Here is a 15,261-nt window from a genome sequence, read left to right on the forward strand (position 1 = left end):
TTGAAGGATTTGTTTAAAAGTGCTAAAAACCTGCTTTTTCCTACTTGGGTGCTATTCTCGGGTCTACCACTAGGTGGGGCGAGGGAGCACAACTTTGGTCAAGGTTAAATTCAATGGGAAGGGGAGAAACAATGGCTGTCTCAATGCAGTTCCATTCTGAAGCGTTGGCTCCTTCTCAAAGCTCAGAATCAGGCACAATGCATTGAGATGGCTGCCTCCTCATCTATATTACAGCTAAAAATAAATTGTTGGGTTAAGAAAAAAATGTTTAACTGTAGAGTGAATTATTTGCAATGTTAACAGTGTAATTTAAAAATAAAAAGAATAAACCATGAATATCATGACAGAATCGCTTTAATAAAATAATTGTCCATATATCTATGGTCATCGTCTAATAGGAAGGCCTCATTCAGTATTGTAAGAAAGAGTCAGAGTTTGCCTAATAACACAACATCACGTTGACAAATAAAAAACCACTTTTAACGGCAGCTTTGTATTTTAATGGTTCTATTATATCATTTAGAATAACAGCAGAAGTGTCAGTCTACTAGCAATGATGTATTAATTGGGAAGGGTTTATTGTATTGGCTTTTAGTATTTGGGTAAGGTTATTGTATTTGTATTTGAACAACTGCCATTGTAAACTAAGCAAGTGAATTAAAAAATGTCCCATCATTTAAGCAACCTGTATTTCTTTTTAACGTTTATCCCTACATTGGCAACTAGCCTAGTGTATAGATCTAACTGGCAATACCATTTTAGAGGGGTTACACACACATCTGGTTGTGGATATAACATGATTGATTCTGTTTTTGCCATAAGAAACAGCTCAAGTGTGAATGTTAAAGCCCAACTTCATAACCACCTCTCTTTAAGAGTGGAAAAAGCACAGTGTTATAAAATCATTTAAAATCTGAAAGTTTTAACAATAAAAAGTTTCAGAAATCGGTTTACAATAAGGCCATTCAGGAAACATTAGTGAATTGGCCAACATACTCCACGTCACACCCAGAATTTGGCTTGCGTTCACCCAATGTCTTTTCTACTAGTGCAAAGAGACACCTGAACTATTTTGTTACAAGAGTCAGTAGGTGACATTATCTCATTTCCCCTTCACGCTTGACATATGTGCTTTAATCGGAGAAGGAACAGATTGTGGCTGCTATCTTTTTCCTGTGCGGCGTGGCTCTTTGCCGTTACTAACAGAGTTTGGGGCTCCAGGGAGTGAGTGGTTGGGTTGGCTGCGTGTAATCCGTCCGCTGGTTGAGTGAGCCGGAGCTGTGGATTGGTGGGTCGAAGGCCCTGAGCTGTTAGATCCATTGCCATTTTCTAGATCAGGTGCTGAAAAAGAAGAGAATCGGCTTCAGAAACTAAAACATCTCCCCATAAACCTCAACAGAGCAGTATCTGCTGCTACAACATAATCTGTTCTTCTTATAAATCTTTTGCAAGAGGAGCAAAATACAATATTGCAAATCTATTATATATTTAATGTAGGGATGCATCGAATCCAGGATTCGGTTCGGAATTCAGGCAGGATTTGGATTCAGCCTAGTCCTTCTGCCCGTCTGAACCGGATCCTAATTTGTATATGCAAATTAGGGGTGGGGAGGGAAATCACGTGACTTTTTGTCACAAAACAAGGAAGTAAAAAATGTTTTCCCCTTCCCACAAATTAGGATTCGGATTCAGTTCGGTATTCGCCTGAAGCTTTCACAAAGGATTCGGGGGTTTGGCCAGTTCCAAAAATAGTGGATTCTGTGCATCCCTAATTTAATGTTTACACACTGTTATTTGAATTGAGAACTAGGGATAGATTTTTCTTAAATATTTGGCAAGATAAACCTAACATCAGCAAAGTCATTATCTGACAACGTTAAAAGGGAACAAAATTATAGTAATGGAATGGAGCTTCTTTGTAGTTTCCCAGGACCAGCAGCCAGAAAGTGTTCTTGCATTAACATTCTGTCTGTTTTAGAAAAATAAATAAAAAATAAATAAATTAAATCACACTGCTCATTGAAGATTAGATGAACTAAACCTACAGCAATTTTGCACATCTAGATAAAGGGGAGTTTTGTTTTTAAATATATAAACTTCACAGCTGTCCTGCTAAGAAATCCATGCAATGAAGTTACAGGCAGGCAGCCAATATCCATAAGCAACATTAGATGCCAATACAAATATTTTAGCCTTATAATGAATATCATTATCAGACAAAGTAACCTGGAGGAGCTGGACTGGATGAATTGTGATTGTTTGTCCCAGTGCCACTCTCTGCCTGAGCCTGAAACAGGAAAAAAGTGAATAATCAATCAGAATGTTTAAATTCACACATTAAAATACATATATGAACAGCATTCAGCTCACCTGCTTGTTCTGAGACTGCTGGGCAGTATATTCTGGGTTGGGTTCACTAAAATTGGGCACTTCGGAATAAACCATACAGAATCTGAAAAACAAATTGAGCTTATAAACAGCAATATACCCGATTACCATGTTTTACACTTTAGCCTGTATAAGCACAAACCTCATACTCTGTCGAGCTGCCCATTTATACACAGCAACTAGCAAAACATAGGACCAGGGAATGTGCATTAATCTATCTTTTTCTTGACTTACCAGAACAGATATAGCTTTAAAACCATATTTTGAATAGTTTATAAATTATATTTGTGTAAGATATATGGTCCTTTAGTGCATTCATTTTACCAGAAATTTGCACCGTCCAGAGAAAGCAAATGACTGCATGATTTAAGGGCTTAGAAATGTCCATTGCGAGTTGTGACTAGTACATCATAACAGTCCAGCACTTTCCAAAACAGTGAATGGTCACTGGGTTCCATTTACTCAAATTACAAATAAACTGACTTAGGAAGTTAATTTAAATATCACACTGTGTGTCTACTTTCTGTCTACAGCAATAAAATGATGTTTTATCTTGCAGTTTAAAACTTAATTTGGACCCCTACAATGATCACTAATAGTAGACCCCACATTAGAAAATTCTGGTTACCCTGCTTTAAAAGAAAGGAAAAGGTGATCACATGAGCCATAAGCAAATGCCCCACAACAAACTACCTGGAATCCTGTTGGATTTTTTATCTTTTATTTCCCAATGTATAATCCTGTTATGCTGAACCAGATATACAGAAAAGTCCTAATAAAACAAAGCAATGTTAGAAACAACATTTGCTTTATTAGAGGATAGTTTCTTTAAATGTGTATGTGTGTTTATCACCTTTATATACCATGATTCTGTTACATAAATAGGACTGTTACTATCCCCATAATGTAAAACATATGGCTATTATTTTCTTTTGAAGCAAGGACAATACTGATATGAAACCTCTGGTGGTTTTGCAAGTTTGTGGCCTTGTCCACAGAAAAGAAGTAAATCACTTACTCTCCAATCTTCTGTAGGTCACCTCCCCTTCCAGTGTACAGAGTCAGGCAGCCCTTGAATAAAGAAGCATATCTGCAGGAACAGAAAACAAATAAAAGATCTTTACATACCTAGACAAAAAAAATAAATCTACTTGACAAGAAGACCCCTAGTGTCCCCAATAAGCACATAGTACATGGGTAAAAAGAAATGAGATTTTGAAATGAAAACATTTGTAGAAATAAACATTTAAAGGAGAAGTAAACCCCTTATTATAAAAAACCCTACCCTACATAGACCCCCTCCCTCCAGTCTAAGTGTTACCCCGGGCAAATGTCCCTAACATTTTACTTACCCCTCGGTGCAGATTCTGGCAGCTGAGTTCACGGGCGCCATCTTCATTAATCTTTGGAATGAGACCGGCGCTTTGACAATTTTTGTGAGTTGTTTGCGAAACAGAAAATTCTCTAACTGCGCATATGCTGACATGCCGGTCTCATTCTGAAGATTTCTGAAGAAACGAAAATGGCACCCGTGAACTCCGCTGCCTGAATCTGCACCAAGGGGTAAGTAAATCGTTAGGGGCATTTGCCCGGGGTAACACTTAAGCTGGGGGGAGCAGGGAGGGGGGTCTATGTAGGGTAGGGGTTGAATTTGCCTTTAAATAATAGTAAATAGACCCATATCTGCGTGTTTATTATAAATAGCACCTCTCTCATGTTGGAGCTTTGCTACCAGTATAAAGACTATAGAATGCCTTTGTAACTTATCATTTATAGCATGATTACATTATGCTGTATAACTATGAAAACGTATAAAATATTGTGCAAGAAAAGCAATAAACATCTTTTTGTCCAAAAGTTTAGCATTACAATAGGAGCCCCACATACACAGCTTAGAGCTGGCATTTAATTGCCTCTTTACTTTCTTTTAAAATTGCAGTCTGCTCCATCAACAACAAAATGGCTGGTCTCTTCTTAATCTTATGGAATTAAACCTTTCAACAAAAAAAAATTATATCTATCTATCTATATATATATATATATATGTGTGAGCGACCTGTATATGCAGGCCCCCAGTGGTATAACATTGTAATTACATTATATAAAAAATCAGTCACAATACTGGAGCAGACCTCCCTAGAATTAGGAAAAGGGCATAAAAGAAAATAAAATTTGGCAGTATTAATATGTATAGTGAATATATTTATAAGAGACATTTAGTTGGCCAATAAAGATTCTTAACATTTTTTTAACATTTTGTAACACAGGTCACAGAGTTTATCAACAATGTGTGATCTTTTACAAAAGGATACAAAATTACCAATGATTAGTGATAATAATGTTACATATTGTTCTTGTTTTTATTCGTACTTGCTCTTACCTGTAACTTGGATACATATAGTATTTTTTGCTTAGGGTTGACATGGGTACATTTTAAATTTTAACTCTTTAAAGGACCAGTAACATCACAAAATGAAATTGTTTTAAAATAATAAAAATATAATGCAGTGTTGCCCTGCACTGGTAAAACTGCTGTGTTTGCTTCAGAATCACTACTATTGTTTATATAAATGTGCTGCTGCGTGGCAATGGGAGCAGCCATTCAAAAGAGAAAAGGCTCAAGTTACACAGCAGATAGCAGATAAGCTCTGTAGAACATAATGTTATCTGTTATCCATTATCTATCCTGTGCCATATAGCCGTTTTTCAATTTCCACCATTGCTACTCGGCAGCTTGTTTATATAAACTATAGTAGTGTTTCTGAAGCAAACAGATCAGTTTTACCAGTGCAGGGCCACAGTACATGATATTTTCATTACTTTAAACCACTTTCAGTTTTTGGTGTTACTGTTCCTTTAAGTATTATAGACTGCAACATCAGTGTGTTGATTTAATGAGTCGTTTAATATGCACACATGTGATCATTGCTGTGTTCTTCCTGCCAGTAAGTGTATTTAAACAACCGTCACGGTTTGTTATGCTACTTTGAGAAAGGCTCTGGTGGAGCCAAAACGTCAGCCCATAGCTCTTCAATAAATCATTTTTTATTTTTCTAAGACCTGCGAGTGCTGATCTCTCTTTTTGTTTTGTATAACTTATGTACTGATCGTGCACCCAGGCATATTTATTTCTTTTTTCGTGAGTGCTGGCATCCTTCGGAATATATATACTCTAGTATAAGCTGTCCCGATTATAAGCGAGGTACCTAATTTTACCTCCAAAAACTGGGAAAGCTTATTGACTCAAGTATAAGCCTAGGGTGAGAAATGCAGCAGCTTCTGGTAAGTTTCAATCTTGGACGCCGGCGAATATTCTTGGAGACTATTCTTGGATGCCGGGGACTATTCTTGGATGCTGGTGACTATTCTTAGGCACCGGCGACTATTCTTAGACGCCGGCAACCGTTTTTGCGCTTGACCCGAGTATAAGCCGAGGTAGAGTTTTTCAGCATATTTTGGGGGCTGAAAAACTTATATATATATATATATATATATATAACTACTGTGCTTATGCTCATCCAGTGTATAATACGTGGATGTTCTGCCCTGCCAGGTTCCCCAAAACTACACTGGTCCCTGCACTGATATACATCTCCCTCTGGTTTCTCTCTGTATGAACATAAAAAAGGGTAAGTTTTATGTTCATACAGAGAGAAACCAGAGGGAGATGTATATCAGTGCAGGGACCAGTGTAGTTTTGGGGAACCTGGCAGGGCAGAACATCCACGTGTTATACACTGTCAGCATAAGCACAGTAGTAATATATCTCTATCTCTCTATATCTCTATCTCTCTATATCTCTATATCTCTCTCTATATATATATATATATATATATATATATATATATATATATATATATATATATATATATATATACTCTCGAGTATAAGCAGAGTTTTTCAGCCCCCAAAATATGCTGAAAAACTCTACCTCGGCTTATACTCGGGTCAAGCGCAAAAACGGTCGCCGGCGTCTAAGAATAGTCGCCGGCGCCTAAGAACATAAAACTTACCCTTTTGCTGCTGTTCTTCGCCTTACTGGAGTTAGCTGTCCTCGGCTGTTTATTTTTGTACCTCTGTCCCCTCCCTCCCTCTTTCTTTAATCTTTATTCTTTTCTCACTCCCCCCCCCGCCCTACCATCTGTCTACCCTCCCCTCTTTTCTTTACTTCTTTCCTTTAATCAATCTTCTTTATTAAAGAGGCCTTATGGAACTAGCAACTGTTTCACATTGCTTGCGATGTGCTGTATTATTTTGTAAGGCTTATGATTGTGTATGTCTTCTTTCTTTTCTAATAAAAAATTTAAGTTACAAAAAAAAAAAAAAAAAAAAAAAAAAACTTACCCTTTAGTGAGCCTGATTATGTCTCCTGGTTGGATAAAGTTCCCCACTTCGTCCCACACAGAGATGTTTATAGTACCAGTTTTGTCAGCCACTTTGCATGTTCTTACTTCATGTCCATCTTTAGTCTTGGTTACTCTCCCTGCCAAATAAAAACAAGTTTAACTCACAAGAATTTAACTCCCAGATCATACATATCCTGAAATTGCCTGAGGGAAACCCAAATTCCCAAACAGCTTTAAATTATGGGAAGTTATTTCCACATAGAGTCCATTTTAAACAAATATTGATTTTTTTTTAAAAAAAACAAACCGATTATTACAATTCCTTTTATGAATACATATAGCACATGCAAAATTGTACAATTTGCCTAAGAGTTACCTTTATTCCTCCCTCGGAAGAAGGTCATTGGCTATCTTGGCAAAGGGCAATCAAACATACGAACTACTCAGTTCACTAAACGTAATAAATGACTGCCCTACTATATTGAAAAATGTGGACACTGCTGCTGTGGAATGTTACTTCCAGCCCAACTAGTCAGGAAATAGATTAAGAAACTGAATAAACTCTACATACATATCAGTGAATGTCATTTCCTGCATAAGGCAGAAACCTGTAGAGTGAGTGAACACTGCTGATGTTATGGTTGCTGAAATTACATATTTCAGTATGGTCACTACTCTTTAATTCTAAAGAAGCAAGGACAGAACACTGTGTGATGAATAAATCCTGCTTAATGGAGGCCCTTCCAGTGAACCTGTGGCTCAGTGCAAGGGAGAAATAATTAAGGGAGAGGCAGCTGGAAAGCCAACTTGAATTCCTTGCCAGCATCTCACAAACTAATTTAAGCTCTAATCTACTTCAACCCTGTGCCCGTGTAACAATTAGAGAGAGTGAGTGTACTCTGTGTCTGCAAAGTCCTGTTAATAGTTCTTGCTAATAGAAGACAGCTCTTGGAGCACAAGGGCACGTTGAGATTTGTAAATCAGGAGAAGGAGGAAAAATGCTTGAAAATAAATTTGTGTGAATCATAGAATCCTGCTGGCACACCTCTGGGGCAGGAAATGTTACCTATAATATACACAACTAATTTCCAAAAGGTAATCGCCTGACCTGTAAGTGCACTTGCACAATGTGAACTAGTACCACTGTCAATGCAACGGCATTTAAAGGAGAAGGAACATTATAATCACTAGGGGTACCATCGGACTTTCTGTTATAATAGGTGCTACTGCTACCAAAGTGTACTTGTGCAACAGCATATGTTTGGTTTCCTTTAATGAAGATGTCTTGCCATATAAATAGTGCTTAAAGTGGACCTGTCACCTACACATAAAAAGCTGCATAATGAAAGTCCTTTGCAAATTAAATATGAAACCCCCAAAATGTTTTTCATTAAAACATCCATACCTGTTATAAAGGTGTTTAAATGTCTAAACTGTCAATCAAATATCACCTTCCCCGCCTCTATGCCCGTGGCATAGAGGAGGTGCAGTCAATTACTTTCACTTTCCATTGAGCACTTCCTAGATGTCACTGCTCTCCTCACATTCCCCCTTCCCTCCTCATTCTCTATAATTGTGTAGGGCACTGCACATGGACATTAGGTCCCCCATTCTGGTGCATACACAAGATTTTGGGGTGATACACAATTTCCCTTAATAACCATGTCCACAAAATGGCAGCTGCCTGCTTGCTGTGATTGTATAATTCCAAGACAGAAGGAAACAAAATTTAAATAATAAATACAGTGTAAGTAAAGTTTATTTTGCTCAACTAACATGATAGAAAAGAATTTGAAATTATTTCTTAGGGTGACAGGTCCCCTTTAAAAAACAGAGGAGGTTTGAGTGTTTTAAAAATAAAAAGAGAACAAAATGTCGGTGTAGGTTTTCCTATGGGGTCCAATAACCTTATTGATTAATATTTAAAGGAGAAGGAAAGTTATAGTGCGGGGGGCAGGGGGAGGTTGTTAAGTGTTAGGCATCCCCCAGTTATTACAATAACTTACATGATTCCACAGACCAGAGCACTTGTTTGGGTTCAGGTAAGTTATAATCACTGTGAGCGAGGGGGGAGCACTTTTTAGAGCAGCAAAATATCTGGTTTTGAAAGGTGGTTTAGTCCACCACCCTTTACAGGCCAGTGTTTTGCAAAGCCCACTGGTAAAGTAGTGCCTCTGTCATGCTGTGAGGCAGATTTTAACAGGGCCTGAACATCTTGTTAAAATAGAATGAAGAATGAATGGTGCAAAATAAAGGAAAAGAGCCCAAATAAAATCAACCTATTCCCAAATTCCAGTTTGTCTGCAAAATAGATGGAAGCTGTTCTGGGTCAACCTAGATATTCAATTATAAAAAGACAAGAAAAAAAAAGAAAAAAGAAAAAAAAAGACAATGGAAGGATTTGCTTTTAGGGGGGGGCAATATTTAATACACCATAATATGGGAGTGTATAATGACTCCACAGAATGTCAGGCCCTACAGTAGCCAGGCCAACTCTTTATGTGTATTAAAATATTATTAGTATGATGTATTATGTAATAAAGTATTTTCACTGGAAAGAACAAGGACTATTAGGTGACAAAGTAAAACACAAAAGAATTAAAAACCATTTACATTCAATTTGTACAAATCTCTTTTTCCCTACCTGTTTCCAGGACAATAAATAGAACGCTCAGGTTCTTCAATCCAGGCTTTACATCTTTCACAAAGGTTTCTGTAGTCATAATGTAGTCTTTTCAGTGTCTTGCTTGGTTATTTGAAAGATAAAAATTATGGGACTGCCGCTTATGTCTCGTTTTTTTCTGATCACTATGGCTTTTGGGGGGTGCTGGGAGTTTAACTAAATACAAAAACAGGAACATTAATATTTTAGGAAAGATTCTTTGTTTCATACAGAATCACCTTGTTTTAATCCCCAAGTTTATTGTTGCAAAAATCCCCATGAAATAGAAAAAGCTTACTCAATCAACAAAATAATTTCAGCTCTTACTTCTGGGTATATTGTTCCAGTCCCCGATGAAAATAAAACTCAACGCAAGGACAACAGAAGAGATATGTTTACTCATATGAAAAGCACATAAATGACTTACATTTATCCTAGAGAAAAGTGATCATTCAGCCGTTTTATAAGATGCTTCAAGCAGCCTCTGGTTTTCTCTTTACATCTAGGCTGCCACGAGCTCTTTCTAAAATGCAGTACAAAACAAAATCACTATACATATAATCCCAATTATTCTCTGTTATTAAGTGAGAAACATACAATTCTCATTTAAATGGCTGTGTGGAAGTTGGTGCTCTTACTAATCTTGCTCTTTACTATAATTCCTAAGCTGCTGTTCACCCATACTTATTTAAGTGGACGTAATTGGTTAAATGTAAAAGAAAAATTCTTGTTAAAGTCACTGCAGGAAATTAAATGTGATAAGCATGTGGTACTTAAACAAATTGTTCAGTATAAAAATAAAAAGTGGGTGGATAGGCTGTGCAAATTAAAAAAATGTTTCCAATATAGTTAGTTAGCCAAAAATTTAATGTATAAAGGCTGGAGTCATTGGATGTCTAACATAATAACCAGAGTTGAGGGGGGGGGGCAGGGCCACCATCAGGGGGGCACAGGGGATACGAGTGTACTGGGCCTGAAGGGGCTGTCAAGGGGAGCCCGGCTATTTCAAAAGTTCAGCACTGCCGGGCCCCCCTTGACAGAGCCGTAGCCAGAAGCCGTGCCGCACCCTTCTGAAGTGCTGAACAGCTGAATCGGCAATAAGTCAGAGTTAAAGAGCTGAAAAGCAGGAAGTAGTGTTCTGTTCTGTTAGACATCCAGTCACTGCAGCCTTTTGATTTGGTACAGGAATCTTCATCAGGGAGAAAGATGTGCCAGTATACTGTATTAGAGGGAAATTGTGGAAGCACTCAAGGCTAAATCAAAATATATTTAAATATAATGGAAGTGCTACTTACAATGCACTTCCCTGGGCCCGTCTCATAAATAATTCAGTATAAATGCAAGTGCATGTTTACAAAACAGGGGTTTTTAGTTACCAAAGTTATGATCATAAAATGGAAAAGCCACCATACCACGTCAAGGTAAACCCCATATGGCGGTCCCTAACTTACTTATTAAAAAGAAATGTTTCTATGCATAATAGCATTACCTGTGTTCAGTGTATGTTGAGCATTGGTTTCAATTTGAAGGCTGAATCCTCCCCCGCCAGTAAAGGCTTTTAAGAGAGAGTGATTGCCCAAACCAACGCCCACATTTAAAAGCATAGGACCACCATTAGTTTTAAGGGGTGGGTATGGGGTGCTATTGAAAAACCACATGAAGCTAGGCCACAGCTCCAGTATACTGTGACACCATCATTTGCATATATTGATTCAACAATCACATCGCAATACCTTTTAACCATTACCTTGCGTCTTCATTTGAAAGATGAAGAAGCAAAGTAATGGTTAATAAGTATTGCGATGTGATTTGATATATGCAAATGATGGTGTCAGAGCATCACTTGCACAGAATCCTTGATAAAGCTCCTTATGTGGATCGAAACAGTGGAATGCACAGTCAGGGTCGGACTGGGCCGGCGGGACACCAGGAAAAAAACCCGGAAGGCCCCCGGTTCTAGTGGGCCACGCCAGCCAAGATCCGCAACCTGGATTTCTTCTGTCTCAAGGTCCCACCTCCGAACCCCGAGGGTTACTGCCTCAGGGCCTCCCTTCTGACAACTTTGCCGCTGCTCGTGTGTGCGTAGCAACCAAACAGTGCGCACGCTGACGCGAATGCACAAGTGTGCACATGGAGAGGAGGGGGAGAGAGGAGGGTTACCGGATGGGAGGCCCTGAGGCAGCAGCCCTCAGGGTCCACAGGGGGGCCCAGAAACAGAAGCCCCGGTGGCCCTGGGCCCCCCAGTCCAACATTGTGCACAGTGGAATAAATATTCACTAAAAAGAGAAATTGGTGTGCAGATCTCATTGATAAGTATGTATACAGTTTAGATCAAGCACCCAGTATATATGATCTGGATTTGAGTGTGGATACATGCCCAAAATAGATAGATAGAGATATATAGAGATAGATAGATAGATAGATAGATAGATAGATAGATAGATAGATAGATAGATAGATAGATAGATAGATAGATAGATAGATAGATGTATGGGATCTGTTATCCGGAAACCCGTTAACCCGTTATCCAGAAAGTTCAGAATTATGGAAAGGCTGTCTCCCATAGACTCCATTATAATCAAATAATCCAAATTTTTAAAATGTATTTCCTTTTTCTCTGTAATAATAAAACAGTAGCTTGTACTTGATCCCAACTAAGATATAATTAATCCTTATTGGAAGCAAAAGAGAGAGAGAGAGAGATAGCGATAGATAGATATAGATAGAGATATATAGATTGCATAGAAAAGCCGGCACTCTCGAAAATCAAGTTTAGCTTGCCTGGGTGCAGCATCATATTTTTGTATCACAGTCCAACAGAAGAGATCTGCACTCTCTGGTCTTATAAAACCTTAGATTTGTTTTTTGATGAAAAGGACCATTTTCGGCCTATTCCAAGGCCTTTCTCAAGGTGGATCATAATCACCAAAAAAACTTAACACCTCAAAATATTTTTACTGCTCCATATATATTTTGAGGTGTTAAGTTTTTTGGTGATTATGATCCACTATACAGAGAGGATACAATATTTAAAGGAATTAGTTGGTCTCATAGCATCGGTGCAATCAGTGTCAGTGTTGGACCAGCTGGATTGTAATACTGATAGGGTTTACTATTGATATAACAGAAAGCAAATATGGCCTGCATTATCTAATCACTGGATTAAATCAATGACCGTGAAGGTGTGATTACCAGGGCAATTTTAACATACAGCTCAAGTCTATTGATTGAATTAGTAACATTGTAAATAGGGGTATCGTGAAACAAATTTTGAAACAATACTACTTTATATCTTGTTTTTAAGAGTAATGTATATTTGGGTTGTTATTTAAACATGATGTTTATTTGTGATGTGGGTCGTATATGTTTTAACATCTTTGAAGTGTGATGCCCTTATGGGAGTGGACGCATGATGATGACGATGATGAGTGGTCATCATTATTCAATCTGTTTTTTTTCCCTCCAATGTATGTATACAAGGCATTTCATTTGTACACTTCTCACCTTGAGAAAGGCCTTGGAATAGGCAGAAACGTTGGTCCTTTTTTTATCAATCAACAAATCTAAGATTTTTATAAGACCTAAGACCTCTAATGTTGGACTATATATATATATACACACATGTAATCAAACACAATGGAATGCACAACCATTAGTATGCAGAAACCTGGGTGCTAGTCCGAGAAGTATGTAGACAAAATGCAGGGATTGACAGCACTCCGAGGAATACATCAAGTCAATAGTTCAAATGAAAGTGGAGATTTATTGGTTATTGGTGATCCAACGTTTCCGCTCCACCCGAGGTGGTCGAAACGTTGGACACTGTAATTCATGCAATAAAGGTGATAGAATTCACTAGAAAACTTAGTGTGCTAGAATAAACGATATTTTTCCTTTTTCACCTAAATCCTGTGTATGCGGACCTTTTTTGAAACTTGCATACTATCGTTGTTTAGTTCCAGCACCGAGGCATCCATTTTGTGTTCTGAGTGCACCGACGCCACGCTGTTTATATTTATATATATATATATATATATCAGGGATCCCCAACCTTTTGAAACCGTGAGCAACATTCAGAAGTAAAAGGAGTTGGGGAGCAACACAAGCATGAAAAATGTTCTTGGAGTGCCAAATAAGTGCTGTGATTTCCATTTAGTAGCCCCAATGTGGATTGCCAACCTACTTTGAGGCTCTGTTTGGCAGTACATCTGGTTTTTACACAACCACAACTTGTCTCCAAGCCTGGAATTCAAAAATAAACACCTGCTTTGAGGCCACTGAGAGCAACATGTTGCTCACGAGCTACTGGTTGGGGATCACTGATATATAGTGAATAAAGTACCCCCTCTTGTAAAATATAAGGATATTATAAGTTACCGAGGAGTTTCATGACCCTATAAAAACACGAGGCCGAAGGCCGAGTGTTTTTATACAGGTCATGGAACTCCGAGGTAACTTATAATATCCTCATATTTTACAACTGGGGGTACTTTATTTATTATAATACACAAATTTTAGTGAGTCATGTGACAGAAATTACATCACTACTGACCGTTTATAACTGATGACATCACTACTCACCGTTTATAAGGATATAATTTACAAGATATTCATGGCTTTTGTGTATTATATATGTATATACACAGTGATCATATTTCCCTTCTTGCAACAGTGTAATACCCCAGGCCATGTCAGTGGAGTGGCTTCTGCTATATTGTTTCAAAAGTTGGAAGCAGCAGGACAGACAGGAACAGACAGATACTGTTGGCAACAGCCATTACACTGATAAGCAACTTTGAATACTAATAGACATATGGAATGAATGAATGCAATAATGTAACGTTTGTGTCATATTTTAATGTTGCTAAGAATTACAATTACTTTCATCAGGTACATTTTCATTTTGGACTTCACATCCCCTTGAAGAAACGAGGGTTTCTTGTATATATAGTGAATAAAGTAACCCCTCTAGCAAAATTTAAGGATATTATAAGTTACAGAGGAGTTTCATGACCAAATAAAAACACGAGGCCGAAGGAACTCTGAGGTAACTTCTAATATCCTCATATTTTACAACAGGGGGTACTTTATTTATTATAATACACACATTTCAGTGAGTCCTGTGACAGAAATGACATCAGAACTCACCGTTTCTAATTGATGACATCAGAACTCACCGTTTATAAGGATATTATTTGCAAGATCTTCATGGTTTTTGTGTATTATATATATATATATATATATTTGAAATAATGGTCTTCTGTAATGTTAAAAGCACGACAAAGAAATCTGTGTGCAGAATCATAAGAGGACACACTGCATAACTCTGCAGACTGTTCCCCAGCAATGTCACTGGGCTCGAGTAATAAGGCAATGTAGGCGCATGGAGAGGACCTGTCTACTGTCGTAGGTCGCAGCGCACAAACAAAACTGCTTATTTACGGCCATACCTTGCTATGGGCAGATCGTATTCGCTACCTCGCGCCCCAAAGCATCTCTGAGCTAATACAGAATGCAATCGAATCCACCGCACTCCACACTCGCTTCTCCCCGCTTACAGGAAGTAGTAGAGTTGCTCTGGCCAATAAGGTACCCGCAGGCTCACTCTATGCACCAATCAAATAGCGCACCATCAACCATTAACCAATAGAAAATAAGATTTTGCGCAATATGATTTTAGCTCTCACAAACGGGGCGCGGCCCAGACTAAAGGCGGAGCTATTCTGGGAGCATGCAAATGCCAAGAGACGGGAATAGTGACGGTGATTGTGTGAGGACAGGCATTTCCATTAAATTGAAAGCGTATTAGAATAGCTTTACTCAAAATTCAGCTTATTTCATAGCTTCTGGGCGAATAATGATTAA

At 38.1% G+C, this 15,261-nt stretch overlaps 1 protein-coding gene across 3 annotated transcripts; it reads right to left on the reverse strand.

The window, feature by feature from the left end:
- Nucleotides 1-336: 336 nt before the first annotated feature.
- nabp2.S (nucleic acid binding protein 2 S homeolog) lies at nucleotides 337-15,004 on the reverse strand. 3 transcript variants are annotated; one of them, XM_018248183.2, is made up of 8 exons: nucleotides 14,847-15,004; nucleotides 9,824-9,919; nucleotides 9,379-9,573; nucleotides 6,733-6,871; nucleotides 3,407-3,478; nucleotides 2,371-2,452; nucleotides 2,227-2,287; nucleotides 337-1,341 (listed from the first exon to the last, which is right to left on the reverse strand). In XM_018248183.2, exons 3-8 carry the CDS (start codon nucleotides 9,455-9,457, stop codon nucleotides 1,163-1,165), a joined length of 612 nt encoding a protein of 203 aa, XP_018103672.1. In that variant the 5' UTR covers nucleotides 9,458-9,573; nucleotides 9,824-9,919; nucleotides 14,847-15,004; the 3' UTR covers nucleotides 337-1,162.
- Nucleotides 15,005-15,261: the final 257 nt, after the last annotated feature.

This window comes from Xenopus laevis, chromosome 2S, assembly GCF_017654675.1.
Source record: "Xenopus laevis strain J_2021 chromosome 2S, Xenopus_laevis_v10.1, whole genome shotgun sequence".
Classification (NCBI taxonomy): Eukaryota; Metazoa; Chordata; class Amphibia; order Anura; family Pipidae; genus Xenopus; species Xenopus laevis.